We start from the raw sequence: 23754 nt of genomic DNA, 5'->3' as shown, positions 1-23754 counted from the left end.
GGCCCCGAACTCAGAAACAAATGCTAAAGCTCCTTAGGGTTTGGAATTTAGACTTTCTCGCCGACTTATAAGGCGCAGACGGCCCGTTGATACTCCCTTCTCCATCCCCATGGTGCAAACCAAAAACCTCCAATTCTTCCAGCAAGCCAAAGCTATCTTTTTAAAATATGTCACCGAGCACCCCTCCTGCCGCCGGCGCCTGGAGTGGGGCGGGCGAGCGCAAGCGGGGCGGGGGCAGCGGCGGCCGAGGGGCGGCCGGGCGGCTGGCAGGGGTCCCGGGGCGCGGCGGGGGGCGGGGGGCGGGGGCCGCCGGCGGCGGCGGCGAGGCGGCCTGCAGGGAGCAGCCGCGAGCCGGCCGGGCGCGCCGAGCCCGAGCCCCAGCCGGAGCGGGGCGGGGGAGGGAGGAGCCAAGAGCGGCCGCCGCCTCTGCCGGAGGAGCCGCGGGGCCGCCACACTCGCCCCCCGCCCCCCCCGCGCTCACTCGCACTCACACCCGGGCGCTGGAGGCGGGCGGCCCGGGCCCCACCGGCCCCCCATGGACGCCCCCGGCACGGGGCGCTGAGACCCCGCGTCGCTGCCCAGCCCTGTCCAGCGCGCCACGCCGAGGTAAGGGGGAGGGAGCGAGGGGGCATTAATATGCAAATGCCTCGCGATTGATTATGCAAAGCCGTGGGGCTCTAGGTCCAGCTCCCTGGCGGACTGGGGGGCGCCCGGGGGTACCCGCTGCCAGCCTCGGCTTTCCCCGGCTCCCCGGTCACCCTGTCACAGTCCGGGAGCTCGCAACTTACGCCCTGGGAAAGGGAGGTGTTGCTAGGAGGTCGGTGGGCCCCGGGGTTCGCCGGCAGAGATGGCGTCCAGGCCTCCCCCTCGAGGGCCCGCCCGGCCTCTGTCCGGCCCGTCTGCTGCGCACTCCCGGGCCCGGCCCCGCTGCCGGCCGCCGGAGCTCCCCCGCCCGCCGCGGTTTGTTTACGGTGCGCCGGAGGCCTGCCCCCCCCACCCCCCACCCCTAGCCTCGGAGGCTGAGGCCGAGGCCGAGTGGCCTTTGCAAAGCCGCCTCCAGCTGCGGAGGGTTGTATGAGTGGGGTGGGGGGTGGGCTTGCACTGGCCTGGGGAGAGGGACGTCTCCCCCCACCATTCCACCCGCCTCCCCAATTGAGCAGGGCTCTCTGGTTGCAACACTCCTAATTGCAAAAAACGCGGTTTGGAGGGGAGGGAGTGTGTGTGTGTGTAGCAGGGAGTGTATGTGAGGGTCCCTAGATGATCCAGAGAGTTGCAAGCTGGTGCGGTAGGGGAAGAGAGGGAGGAAGGGACCTGTGTGGAGTGCCCCCCCTTGTTTCCCTCCCTTTGCAACGTGTCTCTGGTGCCCCTTCAGTGCCTGGGGCCCTCCCTTGTCCGGTGTGAAAGAAAGGCCTGCGGCGGGGGGCAGGGATGATAAGGCCAATGGAGAGGGCCACCATTTACAGGGGTGGAGGTCGCAGAAGGAAAGCTGGTGGGATAGGAGCCTGCCCCTCAATGCTGGCTCTGGCCCCAGGAAGGGGAAGAGATGAAGGGGGCTGTTGTCCCCGATGAGGGAGGGGAAGCAAATGTGACATGCAGACAGAGATATTCCAACACATACAGCCACATCCATGCACACCCAGGGACACCCAGGCAGACTCAAGGACAGGAGCTGCTGGACACACCCACATGGGGACAAGGGAAGAAGCAGGCTGCTGCTGCACCGGGGAGCTCAAAGGGGTGGGACACACCCACGGGAGACCAAGAGCGAGGAGACCAATCCATGCACATACCCACGCACAGGGTCACACAGAGATGCTGTCACACACGGGCAAGGAGGAGTCGCTGTCACCCACACAGAAAAAGTCACTATCGAACGCATGCATGAACACAGAGCAATTGCACACAGTCGCACATTACAAAAGACCCTGTCACTCACAGGCACACACGTGCTAGCATGAGCCCAGTCACACAGGCATCATCGCCTGCCTTGACAGTGACTGTCAGTCAAATGCAAATGCAGTTACACATCAACACATGTATACACAACTTAGCAACAAGTATTTTCCTGGACTCATACTGTGGATCTCCAAGGTTCTGTGTACAACAAAATCTCTACTCTGAGGAAAATCAAATTCATCTCCATGAAAAGACTTTCCTGCATAGTGGTGCAAAACATGCTTTCATGATAATGTTCTCCGTCTCTCAGGCTCTATCGGCTTGTCATCCCCCGCCCCCCTCCTTGATGGTGAGCTCCTTGAGACCTGGGAGAATCACTCCAAGAGCTCTGGATCCCACCCAGAGCCTAGCACAGGAAGTGCCCTGTAAATGTTAATTGATTGACGGTGAACTCCAGACACAGGTGTACTCATTTGCACATGGTCCCAGGGACTCAGGTACAGAAGGCATTCACAAGGCTCAGGTCCATGCAGTCACAGGTCCACGCCAACAGCTGTGTCCAGACATCCCCAGATGTGCACACTGTGGCTGTACAGTCAGGCGCACCCCTAGATGCACACACAGTTGTAGATTTTTTTCTCTCAAGCTTCCTCCTGTCTTCCTCTAGGCTCAGCCTTCTTTTTCTTTCTTCTTCTTCTTCTTCTTCTTCTTCTTCTTTTTTTTTTTTTTTTGGAGGGACAGAGAAACAAGAGCAAAGAGAGCAGGGGCAGGGGGGTTCCAGAGGGCCGAGTCATGGGGCTGAAGCAATGTCCAGTGGCTTCCAGCAGCTGAGATTATCCTAGCTGCTGGGGGGTGGGGGTGGGGAGTTGGGGAGGGGCCCCTCTAGCCACCTTGAAGGCAAATGCGGGATCTAGGTGCTCCTGCCAGGGTCGTTTGTCTGAGCCTTTCCCTGGGGGCCATTGACTTGCCCTCTGCCAGAGGAGTTCCTGCTTCCCACCATGAGTCTGGCCCCTTTTCCCACCTCTGCCCTCCTGTCTAAACTTGGAAGCCTTCCTTAGGAGGCCGTACGCTGGTGAGTGTCTGGGTGAGTGATGTGTATTTTTGACTTGGAATTTCTCTCTAACGCTGTCTCCCTTTTGCTCTGTCTTGCTGTGTCTGATTGTCTCTCTCCTCGTTTCTCTGACAGTCTGGAACTCTCCCCCGGGGCCGCTGCCCCTGTCTACCCCTGCTCTTGTCTCCAGTCTCTGCCACAGCCTCCTTTCTCAGAGCTGGGAACTGGCAGTAATGAGCTTCATACTTTTCCAGTTGTTAATACTCACACCCCGCCCCTTGGTCTGCCTGCCCTGCCTCTGGGGTCAACAAAAGGTTGGGGTGGGAGAGGTGGGGGGCTCAGCTGGCTGCTCAGGACATCCGCTCAGCTGCAGCAGCAAGTTTTGGGGGCCGGTGGGGGGGAAGGGATGGGCGGAGGGTGGGAGTGGGGCACGGTCAGGCGATCACTCATGCTGACCTCTTGGGGTGGCAAACCTGCTGGGTAGAAGCCCTGGGTCTGCGGGCTACAGCCAGCTAGCTCCTAAGCAAGCCCGCAAGGAGCCACCCCACCACGCTGACCCACTGGAAAATAGTCGCCCCCATGGGCAGTAGCGGGAGCTGGCAGGGTGCCACTGAGCAGGGTCAGCGGCAGGACTCACAATGGCCTTTCTCCACACCCCTGGCAGCTGAGGTCCACCTCAGAGATGCCCAACAGCTGTGCCCTCTGCCCAAGCCTCCAGAGCTGGGTTCTAGAGGTACAGCTGCCCAGATTATGTGGGAGGCTGAGTGAGGCCCTGTCTCCTGAGTGTAGGCTCCAGCCCAGAGTGGGAATTTGAGCAGGGGGTAGTGGGGGTAGGGGGCCCAGAGCCCAGGGGGGCATCCAGCATTTCTCATGCTCCCCACTAGCCATGACTTGTTTGGATGAGGAGGCATTTGGTACTGATTCTACCCTAGATAATATATAGGCTGCTATAGAGGGGAAGTTGGGGCTCAGTCACAGGGGAGACATAGCTGGGTCATAGAACAAGGTATGATTCTTTTAGCAAATAATACACTCTCATGGTTAAGAGAAGTAATTTTTTTTTTTTTTTTTTTTTAGCTGTAGTGCCGGGGTTTGAATCCCAGCTCTGCCACTTGCTGCTTGTATAACACTGGGCAATCGATTTAACCTTTCCCTTGCCTTTTCAAGAAATTGAGGATGAGAATATCTCATTCAGTTTTTTGAGGATTAGAGGAGTTAGAATATATAAATTGCTTTTACCAGTGCTTCCTGCATAAGAAGCACCGAATGTGTTAGCTGTTACACAGAGGAAGCCTGTGGGTCTGGGGTCCTCTGGATTTTTTGGAGAAGCTGGGCGGAGAATTGGATCGCCAGATGTCCCAGGAATGGGATGGGAGTTGGGGAAGACAGTGGGTTCCTAATCTCCAGCCCCCTCACCCTTCCTGTCACATCCCTCTCCCTACAAGTTTTTGCAACCTGAAACCCTCCTGCCTCTTGCCCTGTAGAGTACAGCACACTACCTGTCTGCCAGTGACCCAGCATCCCAGACGCCCATCATCAGCCGGTCACCCAGGACCTAGTCGTGGCCGTGGCTGATAGATAACAAATTCCCCATCCCTGCACTGATGGGGAGTGGTGGTGTGAAAGGCACTGAGTAAGGACCAATGGGTGGGTGTGGCACCTTGAGGGCCAGGGTCTCTCCTGGGTTGCCTCTCTAACCCTGTGAGTCTGGTGGTAAGACTCCTCTCTCCTCCAAATCCCTTTTCTTCGACCCCTCCTCTTCAAGGTGCAGCAAGGACAGTGGAGGGATGGCCTGTGGTGGGCCACTGGGGAGCCTCGGGAGTGGGAAGCTAGTCTTAACTTGAGTTCTCACAGTTGCAAAGGGGAATTGTGCCTCTTGGGGTGGGAGGCAAGCATGTCTGTAGTGAAGCTAGAGACTGGGTTTTTGCCATTCATTGGTTGCTGATTTTGGCCTGGGTTTTCCTCATCTGGAGACAGTGATGCCCACCTCACTCTGAGTTGAGAGTAAATAACATGATGTGGCCTGACACATGTGTTCAATCCGGGTTGCAGCCAGGCTTGATAAGCAATGCCTGTGGATCCTCCTGTTCTTCCAAGGCCTAGCATGCTCCAGGGTGGGGATTCACATGTCCCCCTGGAACCAGAGACCGTTCCCCATCTCTCTCAGAGGCGTCTGGGGCTGGTGTGTGCTGATGCCTGGGGCAGGGAGGCGGGGTTTGCAATATGATTTTCAGGCATTCAGAGTTGTCTGCTCTTCTCCCTGGCAGGCCAAGGTTGGGGTAACAAAGGGGACTTCCTTGTATGAGGTGGTCCAGAGGGAGGGGTCAGAAGTCCTCTGGGTAGACAAGGAAAGCAAGGTGGAACTTTCTGGTGCCCAGGAAATGCTATGGTTGCCCCCCTGCTTTGAGGATGAGCCTTTAGTCTGGGGACTAGGGGCTGGGGTTAAAGGTTAGGGGCAAAGGCACAGCCTCACCCTCAGCAGTGGCAAAGAACAGCCCCAGCCCACCTCCCCTTCTTCCTCCTGTCTTCCTCTTCTAAGGAAGAGACAAGATCTTGACTCCCAGTCTGTTTCTGAGCTGTTTCATTTTCTCTTTTACCCAGGCGCGTGGGCGGGGGATAGGGAACGCGGAGCGAGGCTATCGGCTATTGGTGGCTATCGGCATTTTTGTACACATCAGCGAGTGGGTGTGTTGTGCGCGCATCCATGTGTGCGTGTTTTATGCATGTGTGGGCTGGGGAGGGCTCTGAATATCTGCTGGAACCTGGCACCGGGAGCCAGCGGCTCTGCGCATGCGGGGTGAGTGTGTGTGTCTGCACGTGTCCGTGTGTGTGCCGGAGACTCAGCTGCATTTACTTGCTCGAGCGCCGCGCGCCCGCGCGCGCGCTCACACGCGTGATTCCTCGCGCTCTCTCTCTCTCGCCCTCGCCTGCTGTCTCTTTCGCGCGCACACGTTCTCTCTCTCTCTCTCTCTCTTTCTCTCTCTCTCTCACACACACACACACACATACACACACAGAATTTTCAATCTCTCTCTCTCCCCATTCCCTCCCTCCCCCTCTCCCTCTTCTCTAGCACTCGCGCGCTGTCTCTCCCCCTCTCCCTTCCTCCCTCCCACTCCCTCCCTCCCTCCCTCTCTCCCTCTCTCCCTCTCCTCCCTCTCTCTTTCCCTCCCTCTCTCTCCCTCTCCCTGCCCCCTCCCTCTGCCTCTGCCAGTTCTGCTTGGGTGGGGGCTAACTCCCGCGTCCCTGGGGTGCCTGGGAGAAACATCCCTGCCTTTCTTTTTGCCTCTACCATTCCCTTCCCTCCTCGGCGATGCTCCCCAGGGCTTGCAGACAGCTCCTTTCTCTGGTCTCCTGGGAAGAAGGGAGCAGGGAAGGGAGGACCCCAAGCCCTGTGCCCATGGTGCCATCTGCAACGAGTGCCTTGGCCCCGTGACATTCATGCCTCCAGCGTTCAGCTGCCCTAGCTCCCAGCTCCGATTACCCTGCCCCTGGCTGGCTGCTGGGGGGAGGGTGGGGAAAATGGGCCATGCCCAGCTTGGGGGTGCTCCTAGCTGCCTTCTTGGCTACTTGGATCTCCTCCTTCCGTTCCTGAGGGGAACTGGGGCAGAGGCAAGAAGTTCTGTGGGTTGGCAGGGAAGGGGCTGAACTCTTGAGCATGGGTGTGGGCTTGGGGGGATAGAGCTGACCTTTGGACCTGGACACCCACCTTGATGGTGATTGGAGCTGTCTTGGGATGGGAAGAGGGAGAGGAGAGCAGCAGGTGGTTAAGGTTATGGGGTTGGGGGGGGATGCACAGTCTTTCCAGTCTTTGATGTTAATACTGGGCATCTGGCCCAAGTCAAGGCTGCTGTTTATGTCTTTCTGTCTCTGATCTGCAGGGGAGAGTTTCCTGTTATATTCTTTGGGGGGAGAGGATCTTTTGTTTAAGGAACCATTCGCCCCCATGTCATATCCCCCACCCCCATCTCCCATTCTCTAGCCTCCAAGGCCCCTTGGTGAGCCAGGAGATCAGACCTAAGGGTCACTGCCCTTTAGCTCCAGAATCCCATCTCACTGGGAGCCCTATGAGAGCCCACCAAGCAGTGCTGCCTCCCTCTTCTCCCTCCTGCTTGCCAAGCTGGTGCTGCGTCTGTGTATTCCTCTGCCATCTCATACCTGCCAAATAGTACCTTCCTTCCCGCCTTCACTCCCTTCTTTCCTGGCACCAGGGTAACAGTGAGTTGGGTGGGGCCGGCCTACTCAGTCCCTACCTGAGAATAGAATGGGGTGACCTGGGCCCAGAGCAGGGGACCTACCCCTTGAGGCTGGTGTTGTGCTGTAGCCTTCACTCTCACCAGGCTCCCAGGGGCTGTTGGTGTTTGCGGCCACCCGTGGGAGTACACGTGGGCCCCGGTGCCAGTGTGCACACAGATGCCTGTTTGCATGTGTGTGCCCCTGTGTATATTTGGGCTACAGTGTACACCCGGGCCCCTCATCATCACCCTGTTGTTGCCCGTGGTGTGGAGCCATTATAGCCAGGTTATGGGGGGGGGGGGATACTCCCCCACACACACCCTAGCATCAAGCAAAGGGGAAGGGGAAAGGGAGGCGTGAACCTACCCACAGCACTATTAATAGCCCACATGCCAGGCCACCAAGAACCAGCTGTCACCGTGGAAACCATTTCTGCTCCCCCTCCCCCAGCCTCCATGGGGTGGGACTTAGGCGGGGCGTGAAGCACCCCCCACCCATCTTTCTTTGTTACCTTTCTCTCTTTGTCTCCCCTCTCCTTCATTTGTCTCTCCTCCCTACCTCACCCCTTCTGTCCCCCATCCCCCATCTCCTGGCTGCCTTTTCCTCTACTTCATTGTCATCCCAGCTCTAGCCCCCCATCCCTGCCCATCTCTTTGTTCTTGCCCCTCCTCATCTTTCTCCCCCTCTTCCTCCACCATCCCTTTCGCCCCTCTCCTCCTCCTCCTCTTCCTCCACTTTTTTCGGGCCCCCTCTATAAGTGTATGTCTTTTCCTCTGTGGTTGGCAAGGAGGAGGGCTGGGCTTTCTTCAGAGCCTTAAGGACAAAGTCCAGGGGCCCCAGACAGATGGGGCCAAAAGCCAAGAGCAGACACTCAGAGGAGTGTGTGTAGAATTGGGGGCTAGATTCTGGGGGCCGAAAGTCCCCTTGGGCCTGCAGGACAGCGGAGTGGGGCAGTCCAGCAGTGGGAACCTGGCATAATGCCCACAGATGCCGCATTGGCTTCTTGTCTCTGTCTCCCCCCTCCCGCCCCCCCGCCCAGTCGCAGAAGCACTTAAGCTTAATGAAATGCTTCTCCCTCTGTGGGCACCTTGCCCATACTGTCACCCAACAGCTCTTATCTGACAAAGAGGGAGTGGGTGGCCAGCCCACCCGACAGGTGGGTCTTGCCATCCCGCTGTCCAGTCTAGTCTCAGAACCCCGTAGCTCCACCTCTCCTCCTTCAGGCTGAGCCTGCACCCCTGCCGGCATGCACCAGGAAGGAGCTTGGGGAAGTAAGCTGGACTCCAGAAAGTGGGCAGAAAGGCTGCTCTTTGGGGTGGGCATTCCTACCTCACCTTCCCCCGTCCCCCACTGCCCTTCTCCTGCGTACCCCTAACATAGGCTCACAGGATCTACACCTTCCTGGGTGCTGGGCCTTCCACTTGCTCTGTGTGGCCTCAGAGGCTCAGGTATGGCCCTAGAGACCAAGGGTCCCCAGGGGTCTCCCAGCTCTTGCTTGGTGCCACATAAGGGTGCCCCAAGCATGAGGGCAGCACCTGGCTCCTCTGCCCATTGCCAGGGGTCGGGGGAGCCTGGTTGCACCCACGGGCACCGGGGCGCCATTCAGCTGGGCACAGAGGTGGGGCAGAGAGGGAGCGCGCCCCTCCCCCCAGCAGGCATGTGCAAGCCCTTGGCAGTGCCCAGACACATTTGGAGTTAAGGCCGGGCCGGGGAGGGGGAGGGGAAAATAAACATGGTGGCTTAGGTTGGCGCTCCCCCAGGTGTGCCCTGTAGCAACTGGCAGCGGCAGGGTGCAGGAGGAGGGGGTCCTCTAGGGCGATGGCCCTGGGGCGGGAGCTGCCCTGCCATGTGGGTGCTCCTGGTGTGCCCTGCCTGGCCCGGCCCCCAGTGGCTCATACCGGTGCCCATGTACCCTGGCCCTCTTTGCCTGCCCCCAGGGCCCACTCCCCAGGGCTGCCCCTCTTTCAGCATGCCCACTCCTGTGCTCGCCTCCTCCCATCCCTGGGGGCACTTGGGCCTCCGGCTGGCGAGTGGATTTTTCCAGCTTCTGTAAACAAGTGGTGGCAGTGTGCCAGGTGGGCAGGAGACAGGCGGGGGCAGCACCGCGGCCAGGGTGTGCCAAGCACCGAGGCACAGCCTCCGGGGGGAGACAGGGAGACACCCAGACCCAGAGAGACAGAGACATTCAGATACAGACAGACGGACCAAAGGAAGCCTCTCTGGGTGCACATAGACATGGCAACAGAGGCAACAGAAAATAGCCCTCGGTTGTCCAGCCCAACCCCCACGACTTCCCTGGCCCCTACCCCTCAGTGCCCTGGCTAAGAGTGGAGGCCCTAGTGCCCAGGCCCTGGGCATCCCCACCCACTCCCTCTCCTCCCCCTACCTCCACCCCTTAGGGCTGGCTACGCCATTATAAATTTATAACAGGAATTTCTTCACAAGCCAAGAAAAACTTGACCTACTTTCTTGACGGCTCCCTGGGCTAAGGCTCCCCGCTCATTGCCCCCCCACCAACCCCAGTCTCTTGTCCAGCCCCCGGTGCCCAGTCCTGGTCTAAGGGGGTAGCAGGGGCACCACGGGCCACCTTCCTGCACTCCCGCCAGGTTCCTCGTGGTGGGGGCTCGCCTGGGTGCAGAAGCCCTGTCCTGTCGCCCTGCCCTACCCAATGACCTGACTTATCTCTGTCTCAGCTCCCACCCTGGCTCCTTATCAGTTCCTGGGGGTGGGGCAGGGGGCCCAGGGGCGAGGTCTCTGGTACAGCAGCCACGTGATGAAGGCTGTGTGTGGGGAACATCACCCTTTGTCCCCCTCTCCCAGGCCCACACCTGCCAGTGTGTGCCAACCGTCTGCCTCCAGTCTATAGTCTGTGGTCAGAGGGGCAGCGGGGAGGAGGGGAGACCCGGGCTGACACTATCCTGGACCGCAGCGAGGGGGCCAAGGCTGGCCTCGGAAACAGGCCATGAGGGTCTACTCCCTGAGCCACCAGCTTGCTAGCTGTGTGAATGGAAATGAGCGATCCAGCTGTCGGAGCCTGGATCTTCATCTCTGGGGTTCTGATGCCCGCTTCAGTTATTCATTCTGGTGGCATGGTAGTTTCCTTTTCCCTTTCCCTGCTGTCCCGGTGGGTGGCAGCCCAGCCAAACCAACTGGGAAGTCTGGCCCTCAGACTGGGAACTGTGCTTGGGGACCTTATACAGGAAGTTCTGGAGCATCCCCTCCACCCCGGCGGGGGGGAGGGAGTCATAATCTGGTTAGCAGCAGGGGGTAGCCTGGCTCCCCACTGTTTCTAGCACCTGTTTCCATGAAGGCACTCAGGTGGGCATTCTGGAGCCCTGCGTGCTGCCCCCACGCCCCACCCTTCCTTCTCAGGTACCCCTCACGTGTGTGCTGGAAACTGCTCATCTTGGGTCCGCTCTTTCCCTATATTACCAATACATCTTACAAAAACTCTGCTAGAGGGCTAGTAACAACAGCCAACGATTAATGGATACTTATCAAGGGCCAGACCCTTGACTGAATGTCAGGCTTGACATTCATGACCTGGTACATGATTTCCTCATTCTTTTCCTCCAGACCTTGCCAGGTCGGGGGCTCCAGTCTTGCCTGCTGCACCTGTTGATCTGACGGGTTGTGCTAACCCCCTCTCCATGCTTGCCCTCCATGCCCGCCACCATCTTGTTAGAAGCCCCTAAGAACCCAGACTATTGCCACCAAAGGAATCCTGTCTATGCACTCCCACCATGGCGCTGCCTTATCCCCACCTCTCTCCTGTCTTTGCAGGGACTTCTGGACAGGACAAGACTCTAAAGCTACTCTCCCAGTCCAAGACACACATCCCCCAGTCCCGCCTCGGACCCAGCTTGCCCTCAATCCTACCACCTGCCACTCCCTGGCCACTCTCACCGCCCGCCCCCCTTGGGGCACAGGGCATGGTGTGAAAGGCCAAGTGCTGAGGCGGGCACCATGGGTGCTGTGCCCTAGGACCTGGGTGGCAGGGGGTGGGTGGCCTGTGGGTGTGCCGGGGGGGCCGTTGTGCCCACCCCAGTCTCTTGGCGTGCTGGAGGGCATCCTGGATGGAATTGAAGTGAATGGAACAGAAGCCAAGCAAGGTGGAGTGTGGGTCAGACCCAGAGGAGAACAGGTAATGGGTCCTGCAGCCGGGTTGTGCCAATTCCTGGGCATGACGTGCTCATCACTTGGCTCATCACTTGGCTGGGAAATGAGAGCTGAGCTCGGGCCTTTTGAGCACCTCTGGAGGGATGGGCATGAAACCAGCAAGCCTGCCGCCTACCTTTGCCCAGGAGATGAGGTCATGGCCACATGTGACAGAGAATTAGGCACTTGGATTGAGAGATGTCCGTTTCGGAGGGGGGGAGGTGACAAAGACCAATTACAGGCGGCAGGCACGTGGCTCGTCTCTTGACAGTGCTGGGAAACCTGGCATGCCCTCCCAGCGTCCCTCAGCCCCCCTCACCTGAGCATGTGGAAGGCAGGCAGTCTTGCCGTTTTCCCCCTCTGCCTACCAGACCAGTGTGTGGCCCAGAAGCTGTGGTGCCTGGGACATGACATTTAGGGCACACGCACCCGTGACTGTTGGTCCCAGCCCATGCTTATATTCGGAACCTTTTGGGAGCCCCACAAGCTCTTCCTTGTTCATGAGCAAGAATGGACACTGCCGTGGCGCTCCTCCCAGGAAGTGGAAGTGAATGCCAGCTCTGAAGGGTTTACTCACACGTGGAGGAGGACTCAGCCCTGCTCACACAACTAGGGATGCGTTACCTGGGAGCTGCGTGGCTCTTGAGGAGCCCGGAGGGTCTCTGCTTCCCCCATCAGCCCCAAGTGGCACAGAGCTCTGTCCCAGTTGGCATGAAGTCCCAAGAGCTGGGTACAGCCTGTGCCTATGGCCAGGGAGAGGGTGGGGGTGGGGGTGCTCTGGGGAGGAGTGTGGCTGTTACCTTGGAGACCAGATCTTGAGCCAAGAGGTCAGAGGCTTGGCCAGGCAAAGCCTTGGGGCTCGAGTCTAGGTCCCCAGAGGGATGGAGGAAGTGGATGAAGCTGGCACTTGGGTAGGGCACCCTAGGTATCCCTCCTCAAAACCCTCCCCAAACCCAGGGGGGCTCTGAAAAAGATCTGGCCTGTCACTGCATGGCTCTCACTTGCAGCCTTCTGTATCCTTCCTGCCCAGACTTCTGTGAGTCTGGGCGAGTCTGCTCCTAATTCCGAGAGAAGCAGGAATGCAGGTTCCTGGTCCCCCAGAGCTTCTTGCCCTCCCCCATCATCCTCCCCTCCCCCAAGTCCCTGCACCACCTTGTGGCTCTCCCTGGAACTGCACCCAGAGGCTGTGAGTCGTCACTGCTGAAAGCCGCCTGCTCAACGGGAGGTGGGGGGGGCGCCTAGCTGGCTTGGAGTTCTCCCATACCCACTCCTGCTGGTGGGAGGAGGGAGATCTGAGTCTCCAGTGGTTGTAGAATCAGACAGGGGTAATCCCCAGGGGTCCCACAGCGCAGACTTGTCCGGGACTGTGACCCTGGCCAAGGTCACTGTGTCAGTGTGTTGGGAGCTGCATCAGGCTCCAGGGGGTGGAGCCCTGCAACATGGCAAACGCAGGGTGGGTGTGGGAGGTTATACAATCCGTGCACGCATGTAGAGGCTTATGTAACCTGTGTGTGCTGAGGTTATGTAACACGTATGGGCAGAAGCTGGTGACATACATGTGCAGTGGCTGAGGGGTGCTAACACCTTGCATGGAGGGGCTCAGAGGGCTTGTCCTGGCTCTGACGCCAAGGTGCAGCCTCACCAGGTGCAGGTGGACTTCCGGTTTCTTGCTCTGCTAAATGGAGGCCACGAACAGGGTGACGCTGGAAGTGTCTTCTTATTCTCATATTCCAGGTTCCAGGCTCTAGTGGCTCAGCACTATATGTTTTCAATCACTGTGGTTATTCATGACCAGGAAATCAGGCAACATGTTTCCTGGGGGGAGGGGTGGTATTGGTAGGAGTCTGTCCAGGGGGTTGTATAACACATGGCCTATCTAGAGGTCATATAATGCACTTGAGAATGCCCTGAGAGTTTCATGGATACATAGATTCTGGTGTTTATTTATTCTTCTTAGGTTTATTTTGAAGGCTGTGTGGTTATTCACGTGTACTGGTCTTATGTTAGGAATTTGTGTGTGCTCTAAAGGTTCTATAGCTCTAAGCATGTCCTGAAGATTCTTTTTGCATTAAGTGTCATGTATTGAAGGCTTAACCATGTGGATTTCTTGTAGACTGTGGGTGTTTAAGGTTCTCAAATGCATGCATGTGTGTGTACGCATTTGGGCCCTAGAACGTGCCTGTGTCCCAGCCAAGCCCTTTATCTCTCTCCCCAAAGCTTGTAGATAGCTGGACCCTCGTCAGTGTTGTCAGCTGACCTAGGGGTAGAGGTAGGATGAGGACACAAGATGAAGGGAGTCGGGCTTGGGGATTATGTAAACCTATTGGCTGAGAAGGGGGCTGCCCCAAGACTGCTCTGTGATTCTGCCCACTTTGCCCCCATCCAGTGCCAGGTCACCAGATGGAAAGCGAAAAAGAAAGAACGGCCAATGTTCCCTGAAAACCAGCATGTCAGGTGAGCCTGGCTGTGTGTTCCCTCTTTCCCCGCCCTCAATCCCATCAAACCAGCTCTGGGATCTTTTGGGGCCTGGGCGTGGACCAACAGCTTCTGTATCCCTTGGGGAGAACCTCCTAGAGGGTTTGGGATGGACTTTTCTGGAGGTGAGAGGGGTGATAAGGGCATGCCCCAACCTTTGAAGATGGATCAGGTCAAGAAGGGCCTCTTCCCTCCTCCGCTAACCCCCTTGCCTGAGGTAGCCCTGCCCCATGCCCCCAGATCAGGGTCTGGGCTAAAGGGCCAAGGAACTGTATTCCCCTGAGATGAGCTGCTGACCTGCGCTTCTCCTTCTCCTACATTCCCCGCCCCTCAGATGCAGCAAGAGAAAATCCTTGAATGGGCAGTCGGAAGAACTGGGATTCTCTATGTTCTTAGGGAAGGGGATGGACAAGGTGACCTCTGATTTGTCTCCAGGATTCTACCTGGACACAAATCCCCGTCCAGGAGGCTGGGCTAGGGGATGGGCCAGGAAGGAAAAGCTGGGGGATGAAGAAAGTGTAGAAGCCTCTCTGCTGGGGGCCCAAGCCATGCCTGCCTGCCTGCCTCCCTTCCTCCCTCCCAGGGTATATCCCTAGTTACCTGGACAAAGACGAGCAGTGTGTCGTGTGTGGGGACAAGGCAACCGGTTATCACTACCGCTGCATCACTTGTGAGGGCTGCAAGGTATGGACCAGCCAGCTCCTGCCCCTCCCCCACCACCTAAGCCCCCATCTCACCCGCCTTAAGGCCCTCCCCACCTGGCAAGGACAGCCCTCTAAACATGTCACCTGAAGCCCACCTGTTGCACCCCCATTGCTCTCTTTCATCCATTTGTTCATTCACAGTCTCTGCTCTGCCACTCATACATACGATACCTAATTTCTCTGGGCTTCAGTTTCTTCATCTATACAATGGGGATAATCCTGCTACCTACTTCAGAAAGGTGTCGGGAGAATTAAATGAGCTAATTCATATAGAGTATTTAGAACAGTGCCAGGCATGTCAGAAGCTCTCAGGAGACCCCAGCTATCGTCCATTCATTTGGTGTATCAGGTATGAGAGATGTAGTATGCACTCGACCCTCCAGCTGCTCACAGCCTACCAGAGAAAGGCACGCTAGAAACAAGCATTGTTTTTCAAAATGTGGTTCAGGGGCCACTGGTAGTGCTAGTTCAGTGCTGAGTCTTGGGCTCTGTTCCCATCGTACTCATTCAGAACTTTTCGTGGTGAAGCCTTTGTGGACTCTGCCTTGAAACAGGTTCCCAGTTGCTTCCCCTGCACCTAGAAGAGGGAGAACCAGTGTTTGAGGGGGGCATGGTGGGGCCCAGAGCAGGAGAGGATGCCCAGCTGCTCCTGGGCAGACGGGACAAGGTCACGGGCTTGGGGAGCCTTAATTAGGTCTCACTTTGTTCATCTTAACCTGTGAGGATTTTCCAGGATCATCACCTCGTGAAAATGTAAGACATTCCAAGAAACAAAAGTATTTAAAAATATGTTAAGGCTTCAAGTTCCTCTCTCTCTCAGTATCAACCTCAACAAGAGCCCCAGGGATTTAGGGTCCCACAGCAGGATTCCTGGAGGCAATTCAAGCAGGTGTAACATAGAGCAAGGACCCTCACTCTCCACAACAGCTGAGTTCCAGAAGAGCAGCCCAGAAAGACAGAAATGCCCCACCCCCCAGAGTCTGATGCTGCAGGTCTAGAGTGAGACCCAGGAGTTGGTATTTTTCGTAAATGCATTAGATGATTTCAATGCCCTGCAGAATCAGTGAGCTCAGCCCTTTGGCCCATACCTCACTCGGGTCATTCTGGCTCTCCTGCCCCTTTGGGCAGATCACTTAATCTCTCCAAACTTCAGATTCCTAGTGTCAAAATGGGTTCCTACCTCAAGGGGCTGACACAGCATCAAATGTGATGATGCACCAAAAAAAAAAAAAAAAAAAAAAAAGAAAGAGAGAAAAAAAGAGGCTTATGTGTGCCCCACAGTGAGTGGTCTGCACATATTAGCTCTTGGTATTGTTCCTGCCCTCTTGCTTTCTTTTTTTTTTTTTAAGATTTTATTTATTTATTTGACAAACAGAGATCACAAGGAGGCAGAGAGGCAGGCAGAGAGAGAGGGAGAAGCAGGCTCCCTGCTGAGCGGAGAGCCCAATGCGGGGCTTGATCCCAGGACCCTGGGATCATGACCTGAGCTGAAGGCAGAGGCTTTAACCCACTGAGCCACGCAGGCGCTCCTGCCATCTTGATTCTTGAGGTTTTTCCTTTAAAGCAAAGATGAAACCCAATGTCTAGACTTAAACAGTTTCTCTTAAAGCTCCCAGCATCCATACACAATGCCTTTTCCTGAAATTTTTTTTACACCCCCGATTTCAAGAATTCCACCTGTGTGAGCAGCAGACCGCATGTATAAGGACGGTTTCAGGAAGGAGGAGTTTTATTTTCTGAATTGTTTAGCAAGATGGAAAATGAGGTATCCGTTGGACTTCCAGAGCTGCTCTTCCTTCAGGCGTCCTAGCACATGACACCATCCCAGGCTCATGACTCTGTACTGTGGTCCTCATCTTACCCCTGCCACCACCATCACCCATGCACCCCTGCCCCTCCGCAGCCTAAGAGCTGAGGGGACATATTTCTAAGGTCCTTTGGCCCAGCCAAGGGACCCTGGACTTGCTGGTGTCAGGAGGAGACCAGCTTCCCTCACTCATCCCCCACGCCCCAGTGAACTGCATGGTTGGTCAGAGAAGGGGAGGTCCCGATCACTCCATGCTCCCTCTCCCTCCACCCCAGGGCTTCTTTCGCCGCACAATCCAGAAGAACCTCCATCCCACCTACTCCTGCAAATATGACAGCTGCTGTGTCATCGACAAGATCACCCGCAACCAGTGCCAGCTGTGTCGCTTCAAGAAGTGCATTGCCGTGGGCATGGCCATGGACTGTAAGGGGATTGGGGGGCAGGTTGAGCCAGGTGGCTGCGGGCGGGAGAGTTCGGATCTGACTGTTTCCTGCCAGGGGATCTTCAGGGCCCACACCTAGAAAGGCAGAGTGACAATCCGGGTCAGGCTGATGGTGGAATTTAGTCCCTGCTGCCCCTAACCCCCCAGGGAAAGAGGAAACAGAAGATCCCTCTATGAGCCCTACACGTGGGTCCCAATGCCCACCTGCCCTTCTGCACACCAGGGCCTTAGAGTTGTTGGGCAGAAAGAAGTCCTGAGTACCCCAGCCTAGCACAGTGTTGTTGACTGTAAGAGAAGCCACCCCACTTTTGGGTGAGAGAAGGCAACTTGGATCTGCTAGGGATCAGGGGTAGCCCGTTCTTCTAGTAACCACTGCTGTCGTCACCCTTTAGCCCAGGACGTAATAGTCATCCAGATCCACTCAAATTGGAGTTGACAATCCCAGTTGATTATCCTGATCCAGAAGTTGAGGGGCACAAGTTGTGCCCCCCAACATCTAGGTGATTTGGGAGGTCACTTAACCTTTCTGGCCTTCAGTCTCCCAACTTGTATATTGGGAAGAGTAGTTTCAGAGCAGGCCGTGGAGGATGCTATGCAAAGGGCATTGTGTCTCTTTGCCGTTGACAGTGGTTCTAGATGACTCTAAGCGGGTGGCCAAGCGCAAGCTGATCGAGCAGAACCGGGAGCGGCGACGGAAGGAGGAGATGATCCGCTCCCTGCAGCAGCGACCAGAGCCCACTCCCGAAGAGTGGGACCTGATCCATGTTGCCACAGAGGCCCATCGCAGCACGAATGCCCAGGGCAGCCACTGGAAGCAGAGGCGGAAATTCCTGGTAAGGAGAGAGGGGCCTCAGGGAGGGCGGCGGTCAAGTGCCCGGGAGGCAGAGCGAGCTTAGAGCCTTGCCTCCTTCAGGAAGCCTTCTCAGTTTAATCCGATCTGAAGATAATGCTCTCTGCAACTTGGCGATCCTGAATCATGCTCCTGTGTGTGGGTTGCTGCCTGTTCCGTCTGACTGGGGGCTCCAGGAATACAGGGCCGGGCCTTCCTCGTTGAATTTCCAGAGAGCAGGGGCCATCTCTCTTCTTTTTCCTGCCCATAGTGACTGGGAGGAGAGGGTGAGGACAGTTATGTAACAGCACTTGGGGGCACCTGATGGGTGCCAGGCATTGTGTTAGGCAAAACTGAGTGCTAAGTGAATGGTCAGCTGGGGTAGAGATGGATGGTTGGTTGTATGTGGCAAGTGAAGGCAGAGAACTGGTGTCTGCTTCCTGGGGGAGTGTGCCAGTAGACTGGCAAGAGCACAGGCTCCAACCAAGCACATGTGTGTATATAATGGTCAGGAGTCAGACTGCCTGGGTTCTGATCCTGGTTCTATCACTTACTAGTCGTGTGACATTGGGCTTATTACTTAGCTGCCCTATGCCTCAGTTTCCTCATCTGCCAAACGGTGGTAAGTAGAACATCCTCCTTGTAAGGTTAAATGAGATATATAAAACAAGTTGCCTTGTGCCTAGCTATTAAATATTCAATAACTATAGCTTCTATTATTATTATATTACTTCTACTACTGTTATGGTCATTGTTATTATTAGCCAACTTGGAGCTCTGGCTCTGATCTTTTCTCTGCCCCAAGGTGAAGGAGAAGCCTTAGGCCCAGGACACAGCTGTCCCGGGTACTGGTAGCCCCACTTCCCCAACCTGCCTTGGAGCTCCCCCTGGTGGGCAGGGAGCCTCAGTGAGAGGTTGAAAGGGGGCTGCAGCCCCAGCTGACCCCTGTCTCATCCTTCAGCCGGATGACATCGGCCAGTCACCCATCGTCTCCATGCCGGATGGAGACAAGGTGGACCTAGAGGCCTTCAGCGAGTTTACGAAGATCATCACCCCGGCCATCACCCGTGTGGTGGACTTTGCCAAAAAACTGCCCATGTTCTCCGAGGTGAGTGGCAGATGGGAAGAGGCGTGGTGCCACACTGGAGGGGAACCTGGGGCTGCTCCCTGGCTCCCCCGGTGTCAGCACGTGCTCATCTGAGGTTCCCTGGACAGGGAACAATTCCTGGTCAACACACAGTGAACACACATCCAGCACGCACACACACATGCACACGGCTGAACAATGCCTAAGGAACTAAGAGGTTGCAAGTGCCCAGTCTCCCCAACCCCTCCCTGCCCTTCTCCCCACCCCACCCCTACCTAGCCACTCTGGCTCTAGCAGCTTGAATGTTCTCATTTCAAAGAGCGCTAACTCTGGACCCCAGCTCTCCTACTGGCTGTGTGACCTTGGCCGTGCTACCTAACTGCACACCTCATGTTCCCCTTCTGCAGTGGGGCGGGAGATAATGACGGGAGCTAACTCAGAGGCATAATTGTGAGGTTTAATGATATGGGTCATGCCCGTGGCCCAGAGCAGGGTTAGCTGTTCAGAGTACACCGTCCTGGCTGAGGCCAGTGGTGGCCTCACAGCTCGCAGAGGACACTCCACAAGAGATGCTGGAGGTGGGGGGCATGCTGAGTGTTCCTGTGGCCCTGCCGCTCTACAGCTGCCTTGCGAAGACCAGATCATCCTCCTGAAGGGGTGCTGCATGGAGATCATGTCCCTGCGGGCGGCTGTCCGCTATGACCCCGAGAGCGACACCCTGACGCTGAGCGGGGAGATGGCCGTCAAGCGGGAGCAGCTCAAGAATGGCGGCCTGGGCGTGGTCTCTGACGCCATCTTTGAACTGGGCAAGTCACTCTCTGCCTTTAACCTGGATGATACGGAAGTGGCTCTGCTGCAGGCTGTGCTGCTAATGTCAACAGGTACCTGCCTTCTGGCTGGGGGGGCTCGGAAGCTTCCAGGGGCCCAGAGCTCGGCTGGGCCCTGGGCCTATCACTGTCCTCTTCCTCGAATCCTACAGTCTTTCTCTGTCTCCCATGCTTACCTCTGTCACCAGGCTCATTCTCTGCCCCCTAACCCCTGCTCTGTCACCCATCCGCTCCTTGGTTCTGATGTCCAGGCCCATCTGTTGCATCCCCCTGCCCCCTCTGCTCCTTGTCCCATCTTCACCCCATTCTTTCTCTCACCACCCCCCATCTGCTCTCTGTTGCCTGCATTTGCCTTTGTTCCCCTACCTGCCCGGTAGCTTCTGACCCCCATCCCTCCTCTGTCCTCCGTCGCCGTGCTCTGCCCCTCTTCCCCTCTTCCCACCAAACCTTCTCTTTGCGCCCCCCCCCCTAGTTGTGCCCTGTCTCCAGGTTTCCCCGGCTCTTCACCCTCTCAGTCCCTTTACCTCTCCAAACCCCCAGCACCCCAGTCTCCTCCTCAGCCCTGCCCTTGCTCCTGCGCCTGCACTGCGCTGTGTTCCCCTCACGTTCCCCACCACCGGCGCCCCACTGCCTCTGCCTCCCTTCGTTCACTCACCCTCACGCGCCGCCTCCTCCCCTTCAGACCGCTCGGGCCTGCTGTGTGTGGACAAGATCGAGAAGAGTCAGGAGGCGTACCTGCTGGCGTTCGAGCACTACGTCAACCACCGCAAACACAACATTCCGCACTTCTGGCCCAAGCTGCTGATGAAGGTGACTGACCTCCGCATGATCGGGGCCTGCCACGCCAGCCGCTTCCTCCACATGAAAGTCGAGTGCCCCACCGAACTGTTCCCCCCACTCTTCCTGGAGGTCTTTGAGGATCAGGAAGTCTAAAGCCTCAGGCGGCCAGAGGGTGTGCGGAGCTGGTGGGGAGGAGCCTGGAGAGAAGGGGCAGAGCTGGGGGCTGAGGGAGGCCCCCCACCCCTCTTCTCTCCTTCCTCTCATCCTCGGATAGATTCAGCTCCCACACACCCCCCCCACCCCCGCACTGCCCGTCCCTCCTCAGAACCTCCAGCCCTGGGACAGGGCAAACACACGAACTTGCTATGAAAAGGACAGTGTGGGAGGCTGGGGGACCGTGTCCTACAGTTCCCAGGACCCCGTCCTCTAAGAAGGTAGGGGAAGGGAGGGAGAACTAAGAGGGGACAAGCCATCTTGACCGTAGGGGATGGAGGAATGTGGGGTGGGGGAAGATGCCCTCTACTCAGCCCCTACACACACATACAAGAGAGAGCCCCCCACCCCCCTGCCCAGTTCCTTGACCGAGGTTCCCCCTCCAGGCTAAGGGCCTCTCTGCTTCCCCAGATGCCTGGGTGCAAAGAAAGGCTTGGCTTGGCTCCTCCCCCACTGGAGGTTAAAAATTAGTCATTCTAACTGCACTTTGGAAACCAGGCAAGGGGAGAAGATAAATGAAGAAAAACTAGACAGAGAGAAAAAGAAAAAAAAAAAAGAGTGAGCGACTGATAGAGAGAGAGAGAGATGATATTAAGTTATTAACCGAGGCTGGCCCCCTCCCACCCCTAAGCACTTTGAGAGCTGCCCCTCCTCCCCCCAAATCAGAGAGAACTGCCCCCCATACCAGGTCCCCGAGGGTAGGGCTGCCGATCAGAGCTGTGAGTTAACACAACAGGGTCCTGGCCATCCCTCCTTGCCTTGCCCCTCCCTCTGTGCCCCTTTGGCACCCCCTGCCCAGTGCCCCCTCTGCTCTCTACCACTCGTGCCCGCTGAGTTCCATCTACCTCTCACGCTGGATGCCAGCCGGCCCCTCACCAGCCTGCCCTGCTGCCCACACAGCCCCCCTTTCAAGTGCCCAGTCCCAGGGACCTCTTCCTGTCCCCCAACCCCTTCCACACCTTGGCACCCACACAGGAAAAACTGTGGCTCCCCCTCCTGCCCTCCTCATACCTGCAGTATTAGCTACAATCCAGATGCTGCTGCCCTGGGGGGGCGGTGGGGGGCCGTGTGCGTGAGCTTCTCCCAGAGCCTCCACCCCCTTAGGACCCTGTCCCCATCTGTCTTCTGGGCTCTCTCTAACCTCTGCCCTCTTTCTTCCCCACTCCCACTCAATGCACTAACCCAGACTCTGGGCAGGCAGGCACCAGAATGGGGGGTGCCTAGACAAATGGCACTTAGTTGGGGCCCCAGGGGAGGGGGCGGTTGGTGCTCCTCCTTTTTTCTTTGAAGCTCTTTAGGCCAGCCGCCCCTCTGCCCCTAGGACCCCTTTCCCCTCTTCTTTTCTCTAATTCAGGGACTTTGGCTTGAGCCACCTCCCACCCTCCTGGGGAGGAGTGCTCTGTTGGTCTGCACTTGGGTGAGCTGCTCTCCTCCTCTTCCTTTTGGCGATTGCCCGCTGCCCACTCCACAGGGGAGAGAGGGAGGGAGGAGGTAGCCCTCCCATGGGTCGGGGGAGGAGGGCGGGGAGGGACAGAGCAGACCAGAGGGCCCTGGGCTCAGGGCTGCATGTCGGCAGGGATGGATGGGTGGACACAGATGCCCCCGGAAGCCATGGGGAATGGGGCAGGGGCAGGGGGGAGGGTGCCAGGGCTTCCTGCGCTTTGCACTATTGGGGCAAAAATGTCTTAAGCAGTGGGGAACCTGCCACCCCACCCTGACCCTCAGCCTGCCACAGCCCCCTACACACACACACAGAGACACACACACATACACACACACGGGAAGGCAATGCTATGCTGCCCATCAGGGCGTGTCCTGCCCCTGCTGTCCAGGTGTTCTGACGGGGGTGGAGGGCCTGGAAGGGTATCTGCTGTCACCTGTGCATGTGCCTGCCCTGCCCTTGGGCTCGTGGGCTGCCCCTGCTGTCTTTGTCTGTCTCTATCCTCTCTCTCTCCTGGGGTACTGATTCCTGTATTACTCCAGTCCCATGGGTTAGCCCTCTCGTACCCTCCTCTGGGGGTACACCACCCCTAGGGGCCCAGTGGAATTCCTGACCTGTCTGCTGTCTCCCCCATCCTTCCATCCCCACCTCCACCCTGCACCCCCATTCCCATTCTCAGCCATGGACATGGTGGAGAAAAGGCCTTGAAGGGGCTTGGCCTCTTCCCGGCACTTGGGAATCCCTCCCCACCCCCAATCATATGAGCTGTGATCCCCTACTCCTCCCCCATCTCTGACCCCTCCCCCCTCACTCTAGGTGATGTGGGGCGTATGTGTGCGTTTCTCTGCGTGAATGTGTGAGCAAGTACACGTGGTGGGGCAGGAGCCAGGGGACTCAGGAGCGCCACGCACCTGCTCTAGAGAGGCAGCTGTCCCAGTCCCTGCTTTGGAAGTGGGGGACAGGGCCCTCTCCTGGGGGCCATTGGTGCTAATGAGGGGGATGGCCTTGATGTGGGTGCTCAGCATGCCTCCCCCAGTATTGGCCCAGGGCACTAGGGCAGGCGGGGCGGGGCAGCAGGTGCAGTATTGGTGGGAGGAGGGACTGCTGGGAATGGGCCAGGCCAGGACAAGGGGGTGCCAGAGCCATGACCACTCCCCCGTGCCCACCACCCACCTCTCCATCTCAGTATCCCCCCCATCACTCAGAACACACATACCTCATCCAGCCTCCTCCCTGCTCAGCCTTGGGGAGGGTGGGGGTGGAGGAGCCCCTACCCCTTCCCCTGGTGGCGGGTCTACAGGGCTGGGAGAGGGCAGGGCGTGTGACACAGACACCGTCCATAAGGGGGACAGTAATTCCTGCCCCAGGAACTCCTGGGTGGGGGGAGGGGGCACTTCCCTGGAGGCGCTACTGAATGTATGAGAAGCTGGTGCTGGGGTTGGGGGGAGGGGGGTTATGGCCAGAAACAGGGAAGGAGGTAGGTCCCCTTCCCCAGGGAGGGGTGGGGAGACCAGTAGGGGTGACTTGGGGGGCTCCTACTCCTGCCCCACGTTGACAATCAGTATGTCTGTTACGTGCGATTTTTCACCCCGTTGTGTTTTGGGTCAGGATTTTAAAGAAAGATATTTTTATGGTAATTGTTGCTCGTCTATTTTACTATATATTTATGTAATAAATATATGATGAAAATAACCCCCTTGGGCACCCCCCTTAGACTTGTGTGCTGTTTCCCTGTATCCTCCCATCTGCTGGCAGAGTACCCACCCCACAAACTGACCAGATGGAGAGGTGTGCCCCAGCCTTGGCAA

General features: G+C 57.4%; 2 protein-coding genes across 4 annotated transcripts in view; one reads left to right on the top strand and one right to left on the bottom strand.

Annotated features, from left to right (window-relative positions):
• MED24 (mediator complex subunit 24) overlaps positions 1 to 934 on the bottom strand; it is a 34235-nt gene extending 33301 nt beyond the window's left edge. The window contains exon 1 of one of the 3 annotated variants that reach the window (XM_059150044.1): positions 789 to 934. The gene's annotated coding sequence lies outside the window, so the exon portion shown is untranslated. The remainder of the gene's footprint in view (positions 1 to 788) is intronic. The other 2 variants (XM_059150045.1, XM_059150048.1) reach the window with 2 other exon arrangements.
• Positions 389 to 23638, top strand: THRA (thyroid hormone receptor alpha). The gene is made up of 9 exons (XM_059150054.1): positions 389 to 606; positions 10967 to 11327; positions 13728 to 13795; positions 14400 to 14500; positions 16603 to 16750; positions 17397 to 17602; positions 18560 to 18706; positions 19308 to 19566; positions 20195 to 23638. The coding sequence occupies exons 2-9, from the start codon at positions 11275 to 11277 to the stop codon at positions 20443 to 20445; spliced, it is 1233 nt and encodes a 410-aa protein (XP_059006037.1). The 5' UTR covers positions 389 to 606; positions 10967 to 11274; the 3' UTR covers positions 20446 to 23638.
• The last annotated feature ends 116 nt before the right edge of the window (positions 23639 to 23754 follow it).

This window comes from Mustela lutreola, chromosome 15 (genome assembly GCF_030435805.1).
Source record: "Mustela lutreola isolate mMusLut2 chromosome 15, mMusLut2.pri, whole genome shotgun sequence".
NCBI lineage: Eukaryota > Metazoa > Chordata > Mammalia > Carnivora > Mustelidae > Mustela > Mustela lutreola.
Note: the sequence above shows the minus strand (reverse complement) of the source record. Positions and strands in the feature narration are given on the sequence as shown.

Coding starts and splice junctions, on each gene's coding strand:
- THRA (XM_059150054.1), top strand. CDS start 11,275: ATGGAACAGAAGCCAAGCAAGGTGGAGTGTGGGTCAGACCCAGAGGAG. Junction 17,603..18,559: donor AGCAGAGGCGGAAATTCCTG/GTAAGGAGAGAG, acceptor CTCATCCTTCAG/CCGGATGACATCGGCCAGTC. Junction 18,707..19,307: donor AACTGCCCATGTTCTCCGAG/GTGAGTGGCAGA, acceptor GCCGCTCTACAG/CTGCCTTGCGAAGACCAGAT.